Genomic DNA, 18,022 nt, shown 5'->3' on the forward strand with positions numbered 1-18,022 from the left:
CAGCCAATGAGAATGCTTGCTCACCATTAAAATGGTCAGGTTCAGTGTTTGCTGTTCCTCTGAAACCCTCCACCTCCCCTAACTCCACATGTCTTGATCTACGACAGGATTTATGTACGTTTATTCATGCAGAAGCATATTTTACATGCTCACAGCAGCATTCGGTAATGAAACTGGCGGTAGCAAGTCCATATTTGCTCTGCAGCAGAGTGTGTCACAGATCTATAATTGTAGAGTGGGAAATAAATAAACCTGAAAACTTGTAAAGATTTCTTTTTTATTATTTTGGTATGTTTTGAGTTAATGAAATATATGAAGATTGTTAAAATACATTCAAAACTCTTAATCTGTTTAATAATTACAAAGACAGCACTGTATTTACATAGACTTATAAGATTTCTTATTTCACAGAGTATCATACAAAAGAAAATATAATAAACATATTCAGACAAAATTAAGTAGAAATAATATAAAGTGAACAGTGAATAATTCCTTGGGGTTGTACTCCAGACTTTATCGCCATGATGTCTCTCTTGATGACAGGACTGCAACACACACACAAAATGGAATGAGGTTCCAGGCTTTATGGAGGATGATTGGAAAATATGTTTTTAAATACAACTGGTGACGGAAATGTTTCATTTCACGCATACAGGGAAGATTACATAAAGAAAGAAGGGTTTGGAAAATGTAAACAAAAAAAAGACAAAAGCAGCAGCATAAAACCTCAAAATCAAACATCAAAATGCTCCATTTACAGTCAGAACTTGAGTCTGTTGCAGCATCCACTGGAGGCAGTTCCATAGAAAGACGTGAAATAAATAACTACTTAATTTCTTTCTACATAACACACTTGTGCCAGGCAGGAAACATGGAGCAAAGCACACTGCTAGCTCATGATTCACGTGAGCCTACATGAAAGAACCCCAAGGCAGAGCAGGTTTCAGCAAAATGAGAAAGCGGTCATTTTTGTTTTGTAGTAGCTTGATGCAGCAAGACAGAGGCTTGCTATCTGATTATAGGAAACCCCAGAAGACAAAGTGAACATGCTTTTTTTGTGTTCTCGCTCAAAATAATAACATACTAAAAAATATAAATGTCCCCAATCTGTCTTTTTTGGCCGTACACACATTTGACAATACACAGAGCCACCAGAGAGAAAAGGAGTTGTGCAGTTCTGAGAAGCAGGAAGAGGTAGAGGTGGACAAGCAGAAGACTTAGGCCAGCAGAGGGCAGCGGTGTGCAAGCTGTGTGTCACACATACACACCCTCAGGATGAAGACTGGAGACAAGCGGATTCTGGAGGCTGCGTGGGTTCCCTAGGATTTGCTTGGCAGTGGTGCGAGGGTTAAACTCCAAGATGGAGGAATTCGAATCTGTCATAAACACAGTGGCAGTTATTTAGTTATGTATAGTTAGTTTTCTTCCGAAACCACCAGATAGAATTTGTTTTCTTTTGTATAGTAGAAAAGTCCCAACTAGTGGCTTATGAAAAGTGCTTGTAACTTTACACACCTTCATCACTCTGTCCATCAGGCTTGTGGAGAGCAAAATCGATCTCTTCGGCTTGCTGATTGGATTGTGCTGGAGTGACTCCTGTTTGGAGGATAAATTGCTGCAGGTTACACTGGCGTAGCTCCTTGTTGAGGTCATCCATTTCCTTGGTCTTAGCCTACAGGGGAACATAAGAGAGATTTAGTGTTGGGTTGGAGGGAAAAAGTTGAAGCAGTGACTTTCAAACATCAATGCTTTTCTTTATCACATACTGTATGGTTCTCTTTTCTTGAAATGAAAGGCCCACACAGACTTAACTTCTACAATGAGGTCTAATGGCCAAGCGATGAAATAACAGTTAGATAAATCCACAAACTCGCTCTTTTTTATTTCAACCATCCAAGGTGTGACTCGTATTGTTGGTCATAACAACAACCTGTAGGAAAAAATAATATAGCACTGCCCTTGCAGAAGGGAGTGAGAAAACAAGTTAAGTAGTGTGTATGGAGCCCTGAGGTTCAGTTAGTCATGATGAGAACACACAACATGCTTTAGTGTGTCTAGATTTAATGTGCCGGTGTGATGCAACAACTAGGCCTAGTACAAAGAGGTTTTATGGAAAGCATACTGTACAGTCAGCAAGTCATTACCATTAACTAACCTCCAACAGGGTGTTCAGGACCCCCATATACGTGAATATGAAATGTTGAGTTGAAATTACTTTATAATCCTACCTGTACATGATCTTGAAAAGCTTCCACTGATAAAAATGTACAATATAATCAGGCTAGCAACAAAACATTACAGTAATATTAACACTTTGGTCCATTGATGTCATTTTCACTACAAACAATAAATGAGATAAAAACAAGAAACAAGAGAGGCCGAGTCAGGTGTGATACAAGAGACATGAGTGTTGCAAATGTAGACAGTCAGATTAGACGCCATGTTGAATTTAACGGATGAAATGAGGGATTCACTTACAGCACTGTATAAAGGTCCTAGATCAAGCCATTTTCACAACTCATAACTATCAATAATGGTTTTAAAGAGTTTTTGTTAATTGAACGTTTTTTTTTTGGAAAGATGTTTTGTCATCTGAACGATCGGTATGTTTTTAAACCGCAGTAAAAATCCACTGAATGCACTTTACTTCTATCCCTCAAAGCTTTGTTCTCATTCTTGTCAAAACTTAAATATGGCACTACCCTGATTAAAGTCTACACAGAATTACATAATACCAGACCACCAAATGCCAAGACCAATGAGGATCAAGTATTCCAGTATTTGCATACTGTTAGGTAATACATTTAATGAAAAACTGTTACTTCTGTGGCTGTATACTGCTAAAAACGAATGTTCTTAGTAGTATAAATGTACTACGGTATATGTACATGTGACCTTTGTCATGTGACCTACAGTATCGATTGAACAGGCTGCACTCACATTCACAGCTGCTCAACCGTGGCTTCATGGGATAGTAAAGTCCCAGATAGCAAACTGACATTGAATCAACGTGGAAATATGACATCGAAACAACGCTGATCTGACATTGTTTTGCTCATCGAATTAACGTTGAACCAACGTCAGACACGTCATTCTTTCAAAACGAACGGAAAATCAACTTGAAATCAACGCGTTGTTTCAACGTTACGAAAGCAAACCAATTTTCGATTTTCATTTAGCTTTGAAGAATGCCGCGTCTGACGTTGGTTCAACGTTAATTCGATGAGCAAAATCAACGTTGTTTCAATGTCATGAGAGACGTCGTTTCCACGTTGATTCAATGTCAGTTTGCTGTCTGGGGTGGCCATCGAATGCACACTCCAGAATCTCTGCGGAAGTAGTAAGTCATCCGGATAGATTTTAACTACTGTTAAATACTGGGTTACAATTTATTTCGATAGTCACTTTAGACATTCTACTAACTATAAGTAACTTTTCAACTACATGTCAACTAAGTGTCATTAGAGTATTAGTAGGCTGTGGTAGACTGTCAGTAGACTGTTAGGTTAGGGTTAGGTGTTAGGGTTCAGGTTAGGAGAACAAATTGACTTTTTGTTGCTAAGTTACTTACAGTCAGTTGAATGTCTGTTGGGGGACCAACAAAATAAAGTGTTAGCAGATATTAAGCAGACAGTCTACTAATACTCTAATGATAGTTAGTTGATATGTAGTGGCAAAGCTACTTATAGTTAGTTGAATGTCTAAAGTGGACTATCGAAATAAAGTGTTACCAAATACTGTGACTAGTTGAGTGAACACACTCATCGCACTATTTAGACTACAAAATGGTATAGAATAGTGTATAAGTACATTAATTGGAACACATCTTTGGACATACTACTCTTTTCCCACACTGTTTTTCTCATTCTATATATTAGGGAAGTATGCATTCTTGGATGCAGCTTTTAAAGTACTAAAGTCTCCAAATAATGCCAGTGAGCCCATGCAATATTGTCCCATAATAATACAAGGATGCATTGATTGGATTATGCATTTTTAAGTTTTATACATGAAAATAAATAAATAAATGAGAAACGTAACGTCTAGTGGAACAGATATATGAGTGATAAAAACAAAAATGCACACCTGCAGTTGTTCATCTGCCAGCCTTAACGACTTCTCTGTCTCTTCAACTGATGCCTGCAGTTCAGCCCCCTGACGCTGATGGTTGTCCAGTTGTTCTTTAGCTATAAGTACAGATTCTTCAACACTGGGTCTGGCTTGACGCATACCATTTCTCTTGCTTTCAATAAGCAGCTGAATATCTCGCTCTAGCAGCTCAGATCGGCTGTCTGTGTCATGCAGCCTTTGATTGTGTTTGTCTAGGGATAAATGGAGTTCATTTTTTTTCCGCAGCATGTCCTTTTCTATTTGAACTTCAGACTGAAATTCATTTTCCCAGTACGTCGCATGAGCCAGCTCATCCTCGTTCCGCTTAAAAAAACGCTGTAGGTGGTCCATTTCCTCGAGGAGGTCAGGGGAAAGGTTTGGAGGAGGAGACTGCTCCCAAACGGCCGCCTCCCTCTCTAGAGCCTCCAGCTGTCCCTGCAGAGACTGTAGCTGCCCCTGTTGTCGTAGGATCTGCTGATAGAGTGCGTCTTTGGATGGACCAGCTTGGGCAAGAGACGAGGGAGATGGGGACACCCCTCGCGCTTGGGAGTCTTTGGGTGGTTTTTCAACATGTTTTGCAAGAGTTCGGGGTGACGTGGAGAGCCCGAGATTGAAAGTAAGAGCTTTTTTTGGCTCCTTGTGTTTGAGGGGCACTGGATCTGGGTGTCTGGGTAATTGCGGGGCTCGACTTTGGTCTGAAGCTTCACTGCTCGTGGGACCGGTGCGCCGTAGGATGAATTGCACTTCATTGCCCAACTGACCCAGTTTAGCCAGGGACTCCAATGGGCGTTCATTGGCCACAAGCTGCCGTTCTTTATCCCGTAGTTTCTGGATGAGAACATACCGACCTGTTTGCCCTGAAAAAAATCAAATGTAAATGCATTATTTGCTCAATGAGAAAGAAAAATGGAGAAAGAGAGAGATATTTAATAACTTACCTATAGCCTGGGCAAGAGCAATAACTACATCCTGACAAGATGTATCTTCTGATAGGCCACAAACGACACGTGGAATGCCATCCACCAACACTTTCAGCTCCATGACTGTGAGGGAGTCAACGGAGCTTCTCTACATCCCAATGCTCTGCTGAACAGATTGAAGAACAATTAGTTAAAATACAGAGAATAACTGCACTTAAAAACAACAAAGGTTGCTCTAAAACAGCTCCTTAGAAACATCCGAGGCATAATATATTTATTGTTTGTAAAGTTAAAAAAAAAAATTCAGATGGTAATGTAAATACTGAAAGGCACTGATTTCTGTGTTGTTAAAATGTATACTAATCAAGGGAGAATGTACAGTAGAAAAATGGGTTTGGATGTGAACTGTCCTTTAATATTCTTTATATCAGGATATCAGGAGTCAGCTTTACCCTTTTAAGTGATATGGATGAAATTTGACATATTGTTTTAAAGGGAAAGTACTTTATGAATGAGTGTTTATGTTGTTATGTGAATAAAAGTATAGAACATTTAACATCATCCTATAAAGTAATAATTGTGTCCTCTTCAGAAGGTTTGGATCAAACCCCTCGATTCATTTGGATTACTTTTACACTGTCTTACATTTTGAAGTGTCAAAGTTTTGGTTGCATGGACGTGTTTTGAAGATGAACACGCTTATTTGTGTGGAACAACATGGGTGATTAAATGATGACAGAATGTTCATTTTTAGGTGAACTAACCTATTAAGCAGATTAAATTTAAGGACAATTCAACAAAAAATGATTATTTTTTGTTATTTATTTTTTTTAAATGAGTGGCTAAGCAGCCCAGGTCACACTTTAAACTGGGAGCTTTACAGATTCTGTTACCTTTTCTTTCCTTCAGAATTGCAATTGTAGTTAAATGTAATAGATCAAACTCACCAAAACTATAACAAGAGACATAGTCTAAAATTGTGTTTGGTTATGAGAAATGCTGCTTTTACAAGTCATATAATGGCAAAATAGCCTATTCCATAGATTAAACCAATGAATGCCAAAATGTATTATAAACATTGTTACTGCTAGATAATGTTTTAAACTACATCAAAGAGGTGTGTTAAAATGAAAATGTATATGTCATATAGCTACTGTATAATAACATAGTTCAAAAAAGGTTCAATAGGATGAACACTTTCAACCTGACACCACATTTCTCTAGAGAAGCAGGCAAATGTTCATCTAGACTGTAAATTAACCAAGTGAGCATATCTTAAAACAACTTCTGCTTTGTCATGTCAGCAATGCAATACCCTTCAACCAACACTTTAATAAGACACATTAAAAAAAAAAAAAGCTTTCGAGTGCAAGGCTTTTAGATGCAACCGAGCAAAGTGCTTCAATAATACCCTAGAGATCTGAAAAAAAAAAAAATACATAAATCAATCCTATTTTGAAACACAGATGTTTTCTAATGAACAGGTTAAGACATTGGATCTCTTGAAAACTGTCTGCTCTGTGAGGTGAGTTAGCATGTGTCTCATGTCCCTCAACCTGCACATAGCGCTTGACTCCTGAGGCAATCATTAACCAACCTTCACATTCTTGTAAACCTTGAAACTGTGCTCACATGCTCAAAAAATGTGTGTACATACTCACACAGTCACAACACTTCTGCCTGTCACACTAGATCATTCATTTGACAAAATGGCAGTAACCTTAAGAGATGCAGGATGAAGTTAAAACAAATGTAGTCTGTCTTTCAGTCTCTCCACAGAACATGGCTCAGGTTTCGTAGCTTGTATTTCATATGCTATATTGTAAAAGTATGGTGTCATGTCTTTGAATTGATTGTCACGCCTCTGTTAAATATTACAACATTTAACAGACAGTTAACTTATTTTAGCAAAGTTACCATCCCAGATTTTAACCTTAATTAAACGTAAATCTGGAACATTTTGTTTTTACAGGAGTCAGCTTAACACATTGAATTTGATATTAGTTTACCATAAAATTGTCAGATTTATTTTACCGTTAAATGTCTTCCAGACCATATCTGTAAGTAATATTGCTCAACGATGCAACCAACATACTTTATTGGCAATTTGGTGGGTAATTCATACAAATCTCATTTGTATGTTTGTGTACGATTTAGTTACAGTAACCATAAAATCAAAAATGACAGTTCAAATTAAGTCCTGTCCAACATTTTTTTTTCTTGTTCGAGAAGCAATTCACTTGGATATGTGTCACAATAGGGAAGAAAAGACTATCGCAACTTCCCTATTGATGGTTAGGTTCACTTTCTAAAATATAGTTTTCTCATGAGATCAGGTTGTGTGCAACTGCAGAGCTGCAGTGCAGATGAATGAATAAGAAGGCAGGGTCTCGAGACCCTCTTGAGGCTCGTGCAAGACGCTGAAAAAGCAGCAAGAGCAAGAGACACGGCAACAGTCAGAGATTTATAAAACACATTCTGAACCAGCCTTTATAACTGTAAATGGCACAAAGCAATTAAGACTCCTCCATCAGAACTTTATGTCTGGCCCAAAGCAGTGTGGGTGAAATCCCCATATAGCATGTGTCATTGTCGAAACATTTAATTTTCTGAAAGGAGGTGTTAATGTGTACCTTTGACAGACAGCCATGTCACAATGCAACTAAAAAGCTGGGTGGTGTAATAATCATAATGCATAGTTCTGGTTTTATTACTGCTAAGGACTGCTGATTCATCAAGCATAAACTTCCATCCTTAAAATATAGTCCCTGGAAGGGATTGGAATAATCGAGTGTGAGGAGTTAGGGTGGAGAAGGGATGCTGGAAATTGTGGAAAACAGTCGTGGAACTGGGTTAAGTTGCCTACTCTTGCGCTGATTAGATTATCTGAACGTGATCCTTTCGAACTTTGTTAAAAAAACATCATTAAAAGACTACATTTTCAAAATTCACAATTGAGGTATGATCTGTAATTTATGTTGTAAAGCAAAAAGTGTAAATCTCTACAAGCAATGTTACCCGCATATCTTGTTTTACTCATAAATCCAAAACAGCTATTCTAAAAAGAATAATAAACTCTGTACAGGTAAAGTGGAACATGTTTTGTTCAAACAGCGCAACAAGACCTCTAATTCACTAGAATAAGAAATACAAGAAAAAGTAAATAATAATAACATAACATAATATTCAATGTATGTTTTAAACCTATTAAAGTCAGCAAACATTGTGTATAGCTTCCTCGCTGTCTGTAGCAGATCTGATGATGTGTGTGTAATCACACACCGTCCACCTCCGTCAGCAGACCTGCAGTATCCTGGTCTCTGTTGTGCCCATGGTGTCTTTTAAACTAATCCACCATGAAGTGTGGAGACCCATGCAATCTGCCTACTTTTTGCCTAGACATTCCATCCCTGAAATTTAAGACCATAAACCCTAAACCAGTATCATGAGCCAGAACATCAAAGATTCAGTAGTTCTAAGTGACTCAGCGAACTCAGTAATATTATGTAAATAACTATTAATCTAGTAATTAAGTTCACCTAGTTCAGCTAAAAAATGTGTCATCATTTACTCAGCCTCAAGTTGTTCCAAATTAGTATGAATTTCTTTCTTCTGCTGAACACAAAATAAGATATTTTGAAGACTGTCGGTAACCAAACAGTTGATGGGCCGGCCCAATTGACTTTCATAGTATTTTTATATTTTGTAAGCCGATGGGGCCTTGAGCCTGTTTGGTAGCCCATATTCTTCAAAAAACTTTTTGGTATGTCAGAGGAAATGTATTACATTTTTGGGTGAACTATTTTTAAGACTCTAAATACCTTTAAAACAAGCTGGAAGTTAAATTACCAAGAAAAAATGTACAATGTTTCCTCTACAGGAAAGTCACAAACTGGCTCCTCTTTAAAAACAATCTTAAAGACTCTTTAATCAGAGGTCAGAAATGTGACCACTGATCGTCCGCTGAATTTACATTTATATTGTGTTTTATTGTTTTATCATAACTATGTGTTGTGTAATTTTATGTAAAGGCCCACTAGGGACTAACATTGAGAATTAGCCTAAAATGTTGTAGTATGGAACATGAGCTTATGTGACATACTTGTCCCTATTCAAATAAACTTAAAATATATATATATATATAAATAGAATCATCAGTAGTTTAAATATGGTGTCTTTGAAGGTGTGAAGCTCAAATATGCTTGGGAAAACCATCCCTTTTCTCATGTTTCCCTGTCAACATGGGCTTTGAAGAGCACCAAGGAGGGCACTCACTACCAGAAACATATGGCAAACTAGAAATACAGGTTTCAGGCTCTCTCTTCCGTCTGATTAAGACAGATAATCCATTGTGGTCATAAGACCTCTGCATGTCTGACAGCTGAATGACCTATAGGGAACGATCTGTTTTTGACATGAAATGTCATCTGATAGTTCACCTGCACTAAATGAGAGACTGTATATTGATAGCATTCTCACTCAGTGAACAAAGAGAACCAAGAAAAAAGTTAAAACTGTCCGAATTCCACTTGTTATGTGAACCAGCCAGAAGCAGTCTCAGGGATGTGTCTCACAGGCATTAGGTTTCTTGTGTTAAAGGGGTGAAACTGGCCTGCTTACGTAGATCAGCATATCTAAACCTTCCCCATTGTGTGCAGAAGGAGTGTACTCCCTCCCTCTCATGTGAGTTCATTGACAACTGCAAGTAAATAGTGTTTCCAAACAATGTACGATACCTTTGGTATGCAGCAATACAGGTGCATCTACCTCACTTTTTCTGCTTAAGAATTCCAGACGAATTTTATATAGAGAAGGAGTATTCTTAAGAGAACTCTGTGCAAAGGAAACCGTAACAGGTTAAAGTAAAAGACTGTGTGAGATTGTCTCATCAATAATGCTCAAGTACCTCCAAACTAAAAGTGTGTTCCTTTAGCGTTATCATTAAAACACATTGTTTTTTGAATGCTTTGCGTGTGATTAGTCAATAGACTCATTTTTAATTGAATTGAATGTCTGATTTACAGACATTTCCACAAATAATTACCTCAAAGTTACTTTATTGGGAGTAGTCCTCTCTTTCAAACCATCCTCAGAGTGAGACGTCTACTCTAAATTTACGACATGATTCGTAGCCTTGAGCTGTAGGAACATAAATCAGATAGACTACTCTTTCTTTTTTTCACACACTGATTTCATCACTAATGCTTTTCAAACTTGTTTTAAGATTCATTAAACTGCATCAATCGGAATACACTGGTCTCGCCTGCAGTTGGTCAGTTAAATGAAATCAACCATTTTACCTCACTAAGTTTGCAAACAGCAGTAGATGTGACTTTGTAGTTTGGTTTGCATATCCAAATATAGTGACATCATTTTGTCAGGTGATTGGAATGTAGAACAATTTAAATGAAAATGTATGTAATCAGATATTTCCTTAAGTATTTTGAGGAAAGAATGTGGAGAAGAATCATGTTGAATGAATGAATTCATCTCCAATGAAATAAGCATATTGCAAAGGTAAATGACAGTAGATCCTGTCGAAAAAAAAAAAGTATCAAAAAAGAGAACTGATTGTTTTTAATCCAGGCTGATTGGCAACTTTACTTATGAAATTGAACTTCAAATATTTAAAATGTCCATAAAAAGATACATTATGGGCATGTTTTGTAATTTTCTGGTGTTATATTTTCAAGGAACAGTTAGCCTAGGCTAATCAACAGAAGAACTTCGTCGAAGAAATATCATTAGATAGATACATCACAATACCCAGATGGTTAAACAAACAGATCCTTATCAAATCACAAATACAAACTCTACAGAGTGGCATAACAACAGAAAGACCCAAAGGGCCTGAGCACAGAAGTTTTCACTGAGAAAAGCATATTGGATCCACACAATCCACACAAGCGAAATACATTATATGCATTAGCCAAAGACAATACAGAGTTCAACCATTCTAACTAATTACCTTCAGGCATTTTTTTTCCCTTTTCATTAATAAAAAAACTTTTCTTTCTACAAAACCTCGTAACCTCATTTGAGTTTTTCAGGTAACAGACTGCTACAAAACAGAACATGTTTACCCATTCTCTGTCCCTGGTTTCTGTAAATTATTTTCATTTCCTTGTTACTGATTAAAATCAATGACATAACCCAAAAAACAATTTCGGTGAACCACTTTCCTTTCCAGACAGGATGCAAACACTTGTGTAAATTTTGGCACATTTTATGGTCAAGTCTGTAGAATAACTAGACAAACCTGCTGGTCAGAGGGAAATCTATATTTACCTTAGAGTTGAATGCTTGCTTCTGTGTGTCCCCCTTCCTGGTTACCATGTTGAATAAATTTCAAAAAGTACCGTCCTCGTACGTGTCTAAGGTAAAATAGTTAACCTGGATAGAGTTAACCTGTAACGCAGATGTAAGAGTCCAACAGGTGTTGTTCTTTTTCTGTATCTAGGAGCAGGATTAATGGCGCACTACTCGTTTCACCTCTTGAAAGTGACTCGCTCTTTCCGCTCTCTCCAATGCTGACACATACCACAGCCTTCCCATGCTCCTCCCCCTCCACAGGTAACAGTGCTCTCATTTTATCTCTCACTCTCTTTGTATTTCTCTGTACTTCTCATTCTCCCAGTCATAAAGGTGCAATGTGTAAAAATGTTGAGTATCTATTAACAGAAATGCAATATGACATCCATAACTATGTTACCGGTGGTGTATACAGAACTTAATAAACCGTAATGTTTTTTATTACCTTAGAATGAGACATTTAAATGTCGAGCTTCATAGAAGGGGGTGCCCGCGGTTATGTATATTCTATGAAGGTCGACATATTGTGACTTTATGTTTCAACCATAGCCGAATGCGAACAAACATCGCTACTCTCTACCTTGAAAGAGAAGCCACAGAAACCTAGAAGCTAGCCGTAAACAAGATGAGTAGTGACTTTTCCCTTGTCAGTGGTGTAAAATATATAGTTGGATAGTTTCATGTAACTTTTCATAAAGTTAGCAGTAAAATCATCGGGATTCAGCAGATAAAACTATCTGAACTACAGTATACAATAGACATGTACTTAAAAAGGCTGAATCTATCATGATAGTTCTCATCCCTTGTATGTAGAATTTAAGTTGCTGCCTTCTGGCTCTCGCTTCAGCCAGCCACCAGCCAAAACAAATAGATTTAAATTCTCATTTGTTTCCTGTGCGATCTCTCTGCTTAACTCTGTAAAGAATAGGTAATGTCTGCACATTGACAATATTTGTATTTAAATGTTAAATGTTGTGGTTGTTATTTTTATTTTTTGTCTGACCGGGTATTTTTAATTGTTGTTGATGTTGTCATGTAATGCATGTTAATTTATTTGGCTACTGCAGCAAAACTAATCGCCCCTCGGGGACAAATAGGTCTTGAACTTGAACTTAGTTGTTCTCCCTCGCTGTGTTATGTCTTTGCTATGTGGGGATAAATGTGCTGGTTACGTTCGTGAGACAGCTGATTAGGACTCTTGTCATTGGCCGTAAACCAGTAACATTACAGGAGTCACTAACCCGTCGATTGTTGTTGACAAGTCGATCTTGGAAGTCGATTGCGTAAAGTTTTCAAAATCAGAGAAAAAAGCCTATGGTGTGTAGTTAATGGTGTCTAGGAGATTCGGAGGCGCATGCACTGTTACAATCATGTCATTTTTACCACAAGCACCTTTGGACTTATGCGGACGCGTCAAGTTTAAACAAGGCTTTACGCTTTAACCAGCTCAGCCACAGTAACAGCTCATATTTAGCCAGCTAAACTTTTACTACCCTGTTGGAAAAATATATAGTTGCATAGTTTCATGTCGTTCTTCTCCCTCACTTTATTATGGGTTTGCTATGTGGGGAGAAATGTGCTGGTTACATTTGTGAGACAATCAGCTGATTATTATTATATTATATATTGTTACTATTATTATTACGATTATTATTATATTATATATTATACTATTATTATATTATATATCATAATAGTATCAAGATCAAGACCCTTGATCCTCACCTGACTATGGCTTTATAAACTTTATCCATGATGTGTGGACTGTGGTACTGAAACAGTGACAATTTTACACACTCTTGGCTTACTCTGCCTACACTCTGCTGTCTCAGGCATATGTTTGTCCGTTTTAGCCACCGTAGCTTCTTCAAAAGTGAGGGGTGAGCAGTGAGCTGAGCCCTTAGTGCAAAACCGCTAGATGTCGATGAAAATCACACACTGCACCTTTAATTTGGTTTGTAAAACTGGCAACAATATTTTTTTTTTCTTTTTTTACCTTTCATTTTATTTATGTGATATAGTTGTGGGCATTGTGTTCCTGTAAAAATCAAATGATTTGGCTTCCTCTATAAACTGAATAACTTCCTCCTTATAACTTACCAGATGATACCTGCCTGTAAAAAAGTGTAAATGTTGTAACAATAGGATGTGGGCAGTTACTGGGCCATTGTATTTAAGTTGTTTAGAGTTTTTTGTGCATTGCTATACAGTTGCTAAAATGTGAATGTTTCTGGGGTGTTTTGGATTGTATCTTAAGCTGAATATTTTCCCACCTTTTCATTTTAAAACTGGGGATCATTAATCTGCAAGCTGCAACAAATATCAGTAAAACAACAAAACATTCACATTCACATTTTCTTAAAAAAAAAAAAATGTTTCCCACGCAAAGACTGCTTCCATCATTTTAAGATGTTGTTACGGATGGAATCAGGTAGTCCTCGGGGACGAAGTGACAGGTTTAATGAAGGGCTTCAACAGTGACACTGTCAGATGGTGAAATCCTGTATTTTGGAGGAAGGTCAAGCCTGTAGGTGACTTCGGTCAGCTGCCTCTGCACGATGAAAGGACCGATGTATCGAGGACTCAGCTTACGACAGGGCAGGCGGAGGCAGATGTCCCTGGTCGAAAGCCACACCTTTTGTCCAGGCTAGTACTGCTGAGGTTCAACACGACGATAATCCGCTTGGTCATTTTGCCTCCGCACTGCCTTCTGGAGGTGCAAGTGAGCCGAGTCCCATACCCTCTCACTCTGATGGAACCAGTATTCGACAGCTGGAACCTCAGAGGGCTCACCCGACCAAGGGAAGAGTGGAGGTTGATAACCCAGGACACACTGAAAGAGGGTGAGCCCAGTGGTGGATTGCCGAAGTGAATTCTGGGTGTACCCCGCCCAGGGAAGGAACCGGTTCCAGCTGTCCTGGTACGGGTGGCAATAGGTCCTAAGATGTCGTCCGGTCTTCTGGATCTTCCGCTCAGTCTGTCCCTTAGTTTGAGGGTGGCATCCAGAATATAAGCTGACAGTAACCCCGAAGAGTCTGAAGAAGCCTTGCCAAACCCTTGAAATGTGGACCTCTGTACGACACTATGTCCTTACGGATGCCGAAGTTTCGAAACGCATGATAGAAGAGGGCCTCTGCGGCCTCAAACACAGTTGGAAGTCCAGGGAATGGGATCAGCTTGCAAGCCTTCGAAAAGCTATCCACAATGAAGGGGACACAAGTGTGGTTACTGGATCTGGGAAAGTCCGTCATGACATCAACTCCAAGGTGGGACCACGGTCGTTGTGGGATAGGAAGTGGCACGAGCTTGCCCTCCAGGAGTCTTCTGGGGGTGTTGGTGAAGCATCCCCGAACGTACCTGCAAACATCACGTGAGGATATGGGTTCCGGTAATGAATCTTTGGTTGAAGCATGATGAACCGTTGAAGATCCTTCACAGCAGGGGGCAGGGGCCAGTTCCGGATAGTTTCCACCTTCATCTGGTCCATCTGCACTCCCTGTTGGTCAATGATATAGCCCAGAAATTGCACAGTGGTGGTGTGAAACTCACATTTCTCCAGTTTCAGGTACAGTTTATGAGCTCTCAGTTTCTCAAAAACTAGAGTGACATGGCGCTGATACTCAGCAAGAGATGACTACTAGATGAGAATATCGTCGATATAGAAAACCACAAATTTGTTGAGATACTCTCGAAGTCCTCATTCATGTAACCCTGGAAGACAACAGGGGTGTTGGACAGTCCGAAGGGCACGACTCGATACTCATAGTGACCTGAGGGCCGAATGCCTTGACGAATGCCGTCTTCCATTCATCACCTCGTCGAGTGTGAATCAAGAACTTAGAAAATATGCGGGCTCAAAGCAGCTTCCAGGTAGGCAGCAGGTAGGTAGGTAACAGGTAGGTAGGTAGGTAGCAAGCGTGATAGTCTGTAGTGTCATGTAGAGACGAGACCAGACAATGAGTGTAGGAGTTGAATATATAGGGAGGTGAGCTGATGAGGGTGAGGGTGATTAAAACTCAGGGGACTGTAAACAAGTGGCAGGAGTGAGTGAAGCAGGTGGTATCCTGACAGATGTAGTGTGCTACATTCACTGTCTTGCTATGTGGGTTCTAAGGTCTTCTAAATGTTTTTTAACATGTTGCTGTAAGGTTGATAAGGTGTGTTGGGTGGTTGCTAGGCAATTGCTTACCAGCCCAAGTCAAAAAAGCCCAACCCTGTAGTATTTTTTTAATAATCTGAAATGGATCAGGAAACCTAAATGTAAAATTATTTGTGCTGCTATTCATTTTTGTGGAAACCATTTTGGACAATTGAATGCATTCTTACTAAATAAAGATATTATTAAAAAATAAAAAAAATAATACAAAAATATTCTACAGACCCCAAACTTTTTTTGAACTGATGCAAAAAAGTTAAAACCCCAAATCCTAAGCATGAGTGAAAAGACGATGTTTTAAACATGTGTTGCTCTACATGACCATTAAAGGGTTAGTTCACCCAAAAATGAAAATACTCGCCCTCATGACGTTCCAAACCCGTAAAACTTTTGTTCATCTTCAGAACACAAATGAAGATATTTTTAGTGAAATCTGCATGCTTTCTGTCCCTTCAATGACAGCATATGCAACTATCACTTTCAAGCCTCAGAAAGGTGGTAGAGACATCATTAAAGTAACCCATGTGAATCCAGTGGTTTAACCCCAATTTTATAAAGCAACTCGAGTGCTAAAAATTTTCCCATACCTGCGAGGAACGACGCGAGAGCATTGCGTGAGCGTGCATCGGAGATTAAAATTTGTTTTTTAATTAACTTCATTTGTGCCGTAGATGAACGAAGTTCTTACTTGTTTGGAACGACATGAGGGTGAGTATTTAATGAAAGCATTTTTATTTTTGGGTGAACTATCCCTTTAAACTGCCTCCTTAACACATTCAAAGCGGCTACCCTCAATTCCAAAACTTAGACAAAGCAGGTAAAAGCACTGAACAGCATCTAGTTACCATACTCAGTTAAACATCAATACAAGGATATCCTGCATGGGCTCTTGGGACAATGTAACAACATTTCTTCCAGAAATCCTCTAAATAAAAATGATTACTGCTACACAAGCAAACTTTCCAGAGCTTTTCATATTTTTAAGAAATGACGGCAAGTTGTTGCATCTCTAGAGGTGATATTCAAGTTGGCCTGCAGAAAAAAAACATTTGCCTTTATTCCATCATTTCACTATCAACATGGCCACCTTGATGAGTCTGTGTTTGCTCTTAATTTACATGACAGAGAGGGGACGAGGCTCACGTCACTCATGAGGCTTCAGCCACCATTATCTACAATGGAACATCTTGCACTTGTTAGACATGGATAGCACAAATAAAGTCTGAAAGTGATGAACGCCGGACTGAAACAAATGGAGTCTAACTGCTCAAAGCACAATGTTATCTAAGAACCCAAAAGCCAAAAGAATTGTGGCAACTCAGTAACCATTATTCTATTTTATATTCTTTAATGGCATACTTTGATTGCTGATGCAATATGTAAAATAATTAAAAAATGTCATGCATTATCTTTTCAGGACCCCACATCGTGTGTGATCTGTCTGCAGCTTTTATCATTACAAGAAATATACTTCAATAGTTAAACAGCACATTACATTTACACCTTATCTATTGACTTACCTCTTATGAACTCTTGAGTTGCACTGGAGAGCAGAGAGTGAAACAACAAGGAGAAGGTAAAAAAGGATCTGTGTGACTTTGTCAAGGCCTCACCAGACAAGTGAAGTGGGACTGCGGCTCTTGGTTGCCTTGACGACGGATGCTTTTTCAAGCAAATCAGCCAATGAAATGCGCGCTGATCGTCATACAAAAGGCCATGTGACTATCTTAGCTGCCTCTCAGCAGGAGGAGACAAGAAACACGGGGAAAAAATGAAGTGAATGACAGCACTATCTATTTCTTTATAGTATTTTAAGTCTGTTTTTATGATCACTGCGGTCCCATAACTAAGGTAGATGTTTGAAATGAATTTGATGTAAAATTGGTATTGGAAGTGTGTGTGCCAAAGAGTAGGCTACGGAGATGAAAGATTGCCACCTAGTGGGAAATTGTGAAAATTACAGTGGTGGACCCCTAGCTTGAAAATTGATTTAATTTTGAAATAATAAAACAGTTACTAATTAAACCCTGAGAAATGTTTGTCGTAATTAAGTATGAAATGAAAAAAAAACAACCATACCTGAAAAAGACAGTAGCGACACATAATTTCGCCCGCTTATCATTGTTTTGTTTTTTAAATCTATTTTTTTATTATTTATTTTTTTTAGAGAGAGAGAGAGAGAGAGAGAGAGAGAGAGAGAGAGAGAGAGAGAGAGAGAGAGAGAGAGAGAGAGAATTATTAACTATTTCTCAAAGGACTGTTTGGGATCTGTTCACTGTATGTCCCTCAGACTCACAAAACTCATGATGAAAAAAGGAAAGATATCAGTTTTTAAAATAATAATAAAAAAAAACATTAAAAAACAATACATTATTGACATTGTTCTGTAACAATAAAGAACATAATATAAGATTTTTTTTAAATGTTGAGACAAGTGTTAATAATTTGAAATTTCCTTCTCAGTGATTAAAACATTGTTCTGTAGTAGCATAATAATATACAAGAAAGAATCAAAGAAAGAAAA

General features: G+C 38.3%; 1 protein-coding gene and 1 long non-coding RNA gene across 4 annotated transcripts; one reads left to right on the forward strand and one right to left on the reverse strand.

The window, feature by feature from the left end:
* Positions 1-269: 269 nt before the first annotated feature.
* rassf7b (Ras association domain family member 7b) lies at positions 270-17,168 on the reverse strand. Of its 3 annotated transcripts, none has more exons than XM_089129306.1 (6): positions 17,019-17,168; positions 5,049-5,196; positions 4,087-4,967; positions 1,516-1,672; positions 1,269-1,376; positions 270-545 (listed from the first exon to the last, which is right to left on the reverse strand). In XM_089129306.1, the coding sequence occupies exons 2-6, from the start codon at positions 5,149-5,151 to the stop codon at positions 514-516; spliced, it is 1,281 nt and encodes a 426-aa protein (XP_088985432.1). In that variant the 5' UTR covers positions 5,152-5,196; positions 17,019-17,168; the 3' UTR covers positions 270-513. The 3 variants fall into 3 exon arrangements, with proteins under 3 accessions (XP_088985432.1, XP_039510387.2, XP_039510386.2); XM_039654453.2 differs by lacking the exon at positions 17,019-17,168 and adding an exon at positions 11,319-11,524 and having other exon boundaries at positions 5,049-5,193; XM_039654452.2 differs by lacking the exon at positions 17,019-17,168 and adding an exon at positions 11,319-11,524.
* On the forward strand, positions 11,513-17,571 carry LOC148998425 (uncharacterized). The gene is made up of 2 exons (XR_016155348.1): positions 11,513-11,603; positions 16,916-17,571. It is a non-coding gene; the product is annotated as an uncharacterized LOC148998425 (long non-coding RNA).
* Positions 17,572-18,022: the final 451 nt, after the last annotated feature.

The sequence above is a fragment of the Pimephales promelas genome, chromosome 1 (genome assembly GCF_988280905.1).
Source record: "Pimephales promelas chromosome 1, fPimPro1.hap1.1, whole genome shotgun sequence".
In the NCBI taxonomy this organism is placed as follows: Eukaryota; Metazoa; Chordata; class Actinopteri; order Cypriniformes; family Leuciscidae; genus Pimephales; species Pimephales promelas.

What these genes read in the sequence shown, in the direction of transcription:
- rassf7b (XM_089129306.1), bottom strand. Translation starts at nt 5,151, where the DNA reads ATGGAGCTGAAAGTGTTGGTGGATGGCATTCCACGTGTCGTTTGTGGC. An exon ending in TGGCAGATGAACAACTGCAG is followed by an intron (nt 1,673 to 4,086) that starts GTGTGCATTTTT and finishes GTTCCCCTGTAG; the next exon opens with GCTAAGACCAAGGAAATGGA. An exon ending in TGATGGACAGAGTGATGAAG is followed by an intron (nt 1,377 to 1,515) that starts GTGTGTAAAGTT and finishes TGTTTATGACAG; the next exon opens with ATTCGAATTCCTCCATCTTG.